At 42.5% G+C, this 5491-nt stretch overlaps 1 protein-coding gene across 3 annotated transcripts; it reads right to left on the bottom strand.

Moving 5' to 3' along the window:
* Positions 1–359: 359 nt before the first annotated feature.
* LOC125539968 (putative sulfate transporter 3.3) lies at positions 360–5219 on the bottom strand. 3 transcript variants are annotated; one of them, XR_007297123.2, is made up of 4 exons: positions 2652–5219; positions 2492–2557; positions 906–1176; positions 360–794 (listed from the first exon to the last, which is right to left on the bottom strand). XR_007297123.2 is itself a non-coding variant. In XM_087545072.1 (3 exons), the coding sequence occupies exons 1-3, from the start codon at positions 2679–2681 to the stop codon at positions 1003–1005; spliced, it is 270 nt and encodes an 89-aa protein (XP_087401198.1). In that variant the 5' UTR covers positions 2682–5219; the 3' UTR covers positions 360–1002. The 3 variants fall into 3 exon arrangements, 1 of the variants encoding a protein (XP_087401198.1); XR_015617542.1 differs by having other exon boundaries at positions 360–1176; positions 2378–2557; XM_087545072.1 differs by having other exon boundaries at positions 360–1176.
* Between the last annotated feature and the right edge of the window lie 272 nt (positions 5220–5491).

The raw sequence follows: 5491 nt of genomic DNA, 5'->3' as shown, positions 1-5491 counted from the left end.
ACTTCAGTGCAGTTGCATCATGTTCAAGAGTTGATCTATTATATGCAGTCAGAACCAGTGCTAGAGTCTGAAAATTCTGTCAGTGAAAGCATAACAGCTTCATTCCATCAAATGCAAATATCAGTGGCTGCTGTAGGGTAGGGATTCGAATGCAGTTAGAAGTGCAGTTACAGAACAGAGTAATGGTGTTACTAGTGGATTCTGGAAGTGCAAATTCTTCATTTGTATCTGCACTCGATGAAAATATGTGGTGTGGATAATTTATCTTTTTCACCACGGTCAACAATTTAAGCTCATTAGTAAGTTAACGAGAAGTTTTAATTAGTCTCGTTCTCTTTTTGAGTAATACCATTGCAATATGAACACACTCAAGTATTTTATTCCCTTTTGAGTAATACCATTGCAATATGAACACACTCAAGTCTGGGCCATTTTCTGGCTAAAATTTCCAGCAGCATAACAGTATAAAAGAGTTATATGGCAATGGACGAATAAGGATTGTGATGAACAAAAAGTCAAGACTACCAACTGCGAGAGATATGTTCCACAACAAAAATTTAACACGACAGCAACTCAGCTATTCTGACACCATGACAAACTAACTAAGCCGTGAATGATTTCGTCTTGCTACTCACCACCATCTTTCCTTCTTCAGCAACTGAATATCGACGGGTCATCGACGCACCTCTCCTGGAGATGAGCCCACAATGCTCATCAACCCAGTGGCCATCATCTCTTTGTTGCCATCCACCTGGTAGTCCTTGATTGAAGCAAATACCGACTGCTACTCCTTCCTGTCAGAGTGAAATTCAGGGCACGCATCAGATTATCAGTGGCACCTACTCAAATATAATTTGAAGCGTAGGGTATTGTTTCACTATGGTGTGAGGTCATATATAGCATACTGTAGGGGAGATGATTCCGGTGACGAGGCGAGGCCGGTCTTCATGGCAAGTCCAAGATATGTCAGATCGAAGAGCAGTTTGTCCCACGAGGGGCAATTCAAGCCACATTTAAGTGACCTAATCTGCGGCGGAAGCTCAGTCTTTGTTGTTCTCCTACGATGCTGATGGCATGGTTCTGCGCTTTGAACAGGAAGACGAGCAGGGTGGATACGATGACGGACGCCAAGGGAGCACACACTGAGATCCAGAAAAACTTTGGCCATCTCATGCTCTGCACATACACACGCACGCATAATATCAGATGAACAAGTATTACTGCAGAACTGAGAATCAGTGATTGAAAAAGAAGAAACAGATCTGATTTTAGGATCTAGAAATGGGAAATTTTGTATCAGTTTCAGCATAGACAAACCCATAGCAAAAGCAGTCCAGAATGAAGTGAGATGGGCAGGGTTGCCACCAGCACCGGCTATCAAGAACTTTACTACTAAGAATGAACTGAGGTAGACTCAACAACTGAAAGGAGTAGATGATTTAATTTTAGGTTCTGGAAATGGGACGTTATCTGTCAGTTCCAGAGCGAAAGCAGAGTGAAACAGGGTTGTTACCAGCACTGGGTACTCAAGTGCTCAAGACCTTTACTGTCCCCAGCTAATATTTCATTTGGAAAGAGGTCAGTGCTGAAAGAATATGTGACTGCAGAAGTATAGAGCAAAGTTCAGACTTTGCAAACTTTGCAGGTTGAACAAGTACTTGAATTGTGTGAATTTCTTAATTTTCTTTGTCAAGACCATTTTGTCGAGGCACCAAAATTAGTTTGCCTTGAGAGGCGCAACGCTATTCCTCTATGTATAGCTAGCATATATAGATCAAGCAGTAGCAGTAGCAGTTGCACAATTATGGACTTGGCAAGCTTAATTTCTGAAGCCAGCACGCATGGATTCAGTCATACAGCAAGAATGCAGATTTGATTTTAGGTTCAAAAAATGAAAAAATATGTGTAAGTTTCAGCATACACCAACTCACCAACCCGTAGCAGAAGCAGTTAAGAATGAACTTGGTTAGACAGGATTGCCACCAGCACTGGCTGTTAAATGTATGGCTCGAAACCCTTATTGTTCCTAATTTTCATCTGGAAAGAAATCAGCTCCCTCGAAACAAAATTTAGCTACAGAAGTAGAGAATAAAGATGAGATTTCTCAAATTTAATTGTGTGAATTTAATTCCCAAATTTTCCCTTTTTTTTGTCAGAGTCGAGGGACGAAATTAGTATGACATTGAGAGTTACACCAGTATTCCTCTATAGCTAGCATAAAAGATCAGTAGTAGTTGCACTAGACGGCCTTTAGGGCGCTTGATTTCTCAAGCCAGCACCTATAGGCTACAGGTTCAGTCATTCAGCTGTTTAGCTGATGTGTCAAGAATGCGGGTTCAGTGAACTTAAGGTCACAATAGCTAGCTGCACGACGTACCCTGGTATGTACTCCTAGGTAGCATTTGGTGTTTTTCGCGCGTAGGACAGCAGGCGATCAGCGCCGGTCATCGTGACAATTGAAGAAAGGGAGCGCGCGGGTGCAGGTACGTACCACATGTCTGGCCGCAAGCAGAAGCACCAGAAAGCATGCCCTCATCAATATCGTCTGCGACGACCACTGCACATATACACGACATCAAGCATCAGTCAAGCATGCACACCATACATGCATATGGTTCAGTGTTAGCTAGATGGATGGGTGGATGGATGACCTCGTTGGTGTGCTGGAAGACGGATGCCATGACGGGGACGATGCCCAGCAACTGAATATCAACGGGTCATCGACGCACCTCTCCACTTGTGCCAAATACAAAACCAAGTGTTGGCTACAGCTACAAATGTACTACCACCCCCTGATCACCATCAAACTCTCTCCACGCTTACATACAAGTGTTAAGGCTGCAAGGAAAACAAAAATATTAGATAAGTGCGCAAGTAGTTCCAAAAGACAAGAAAAATATCACCTTTCTCACGGAATGATGTTTGAAAACTACTCCCTCCGTCCCATACTATAAGATTGTTCTGCAAGCTGCTTTAGCTTGTAAAACGATCTTATATTATGGGACGGAGGGAGTAGATTTTACAATGCAAAAGAGGCAGGGTCAGAAGAAAAGTCCAAGGCAGAAGTAGTTTTTTGTTTACAAGCTACATAATAAATCTAAAATAACCACTTAGTTTTGATAAAACAAAGAGGTAGGATTTTCATAGCATGAAGTATCTATAGTATAGTAATTCCGAAAATAAAATTGCTGTAAAAGGGCAAGAGTCATAGGAAACAAAGCTTTAGAAGAGCTTGTGCACTCAGCAATCAAAAAGGTTCTTCCATGGATAATAAGCTCAAACAAATAATAGGGCAACAAAGAAGCCAAAACCATGAGGCAATCTAAAACACTTTGGATCATGTTTTATACATAACAAAAAGAAGAGATCAAACTAGAAACTGGATCACACTTTGGAGTCCATCCAAAATAATCATTTGTGTGGAGAATTAGTAAAAGCAAACGATGCAGTGGAGCATAATGTGAGACATGTCTAACAGAGAAAATGCTTGGTATGCAGCTTTCACATGCAAGTAGACCAAAACAAATCAGAGAACGTCGACTATGTTCATCAATCATAGGCAATAAATTGAAAACAAGCAGATGTAACAGTAAATACGAGTTCCAAGTCTAGTTTCCACTAATTGATAAAAACACACCTAAATTAGATCTCAGGGGCTAAATCCACTCAAACGGTGAGCACCACCACAGCCCAAAAAAACTAGAAATTGCCATGGCGAACTTACCACGGCACGATGGCTGTGGACATTACCACGGCATGATGGCCGTGGACACACAGAGCAGAAGAGAAACAGTGACACTAATTATCACAACAGACCATCACTACAGCCTCAAATCCCAAAAATAAAGCACAAACAGATAGATAGCAAAGAAAACTATGCATTGACAAACAAGATGCCTCCACATGAACTTTAACGAGATCCTAGCTACTGCAATACTAAAATAGTAACCAGGGATACCATATCCAACAGTGCAGGTGGCTTTTAGAACCAAACAACCAGAGGAGAAAAACTGGCGGGATTACAAGTGCCTAACCAAATACTAAAGCGGAACTTGCAAAAATGAACTTGAAGCCAAATAAGCAAGAGTAGAAGTGGAGGTGCTCAGTTTAATAATTTTGAATGGTTTGAGCTTGTCTTCACTAGTAAGCACATACATCAGGTTAACGAGAAAAACATCACCGCAGCCTCCAAATGTAGAAACAAACTTAGATCAGAAACAGAAAAGGGCCAGAGCAAAATAATTCTTTTTCCTTAAGCAACAATAGAAATGGAGGCGCCCAGTTTAATACTTTTGAATGGTTTGAGTTTGTCTTCATCAGTAAGCACATCTCAGGTTAACGAGAAAAACATCACCGCAGCCAGCAGATTTTGTAACAAACTTAGATCAGAAACAGGGAAGCAACAGATCAAAAAGGTCAGGTCAAAGAGAAACATATCACCACACCCTCTATATTTCGTAAAAAAAGATCATAAACAGAAAGGGAACACAGCAAAAAATGGGTCTCTTCTAAGTAAAAGTAGAAGTGGAGGCACTAAGTTTAATAATTTTGAATGTTCTGCATTAGTGAGCACGTCTCAGGTTAACGAGAAAGGCATCACTGCAGCCTCCAAATTTCATAACAAATTAAGATCAGAGGCAGAACAAGAACATAGCAAAAGGAAGTTTCTTTTCTAAGCAAGAGTCTAAGTGGATGCGCTCAGTTTAATAGTTTTGAATGGTTTGAGTTCGTCTTCATTAGTAAGTACAACTCAGGTTAACTCAGGTACTCCTCCTCTCCCGGTGCAGCAGCGACTGTGGAGGAGCATCTCCGTCCTACTCGACGAGCTGCACGACGGTGCCGCGGAGGTAGCTGAGTTGCCCGGCGAAGATGTGCGCGACGGGCTTGAGGTTCGTGTCCCCCGCCAGCGCCGCCCCCACGCCGTTCGGGGCCAGCCTCGCCGACGCCATCGCCTGTAGGTTGGAGTGGTGCGGATCTGAACTCGAGGAGAGGAGATTTCGGGGTCGTCAGGAATGGCGACGGGAGTCGAAGGGGATCCTTCCGCCAAGGGAGAGAAGGTGGTGAGGGGAGGGCAGGGAGGGTGGGCGGCTGTGGGTAGCACGGCGACGAGGTGGCCGGTGGGTGAGGCGGCGGCGGCGATGTGGGTGGGAATCGGGAGAGGAGAAGAAACAGACAGAGAGTGGGCTTGGGCTCAGACTAGCTACAATGGGAAGTGAAAATATCTGGTACTCCATACTTGGGGTACTCCCAGTACTTCAAGTTAAAAAACAAATCTTAAATGTTTCCAAAAATTCCGAAAAAAAATGTAAATGTTCGCAAGGAGTGTGTTTACAACCCTTGAAAAATTTCAGGTCTAAACTCAAAATGTACATTGAGAAACAAAAATGTGAAATCCAGATGTGAATAGTGTCAATGTTGATTTTGTCTTTTTTACATTATTCATGTCAGATTTCACATTTTTGTTTCTTAATGTACATTACGAGTTTGGACC

The sequence above is a fragment of the Triticum urartu genome, chromosome 2A (genome assembly GCF_056163025.1).
Source record: "Triticum urartu cultivar PI428250 chromosome 2A, HENAU_Tu73, whole genome shotgun sequence".
Lineage (NCBI taxonomy): Eukaryota > Viridiplantae > Streptophyta > Magnoliopsida > Poales > Poaceae > Triticum > Triticum urartu.
This window is presented reverse-complemented; position numbering and strand designations above follow the sequence as displayed.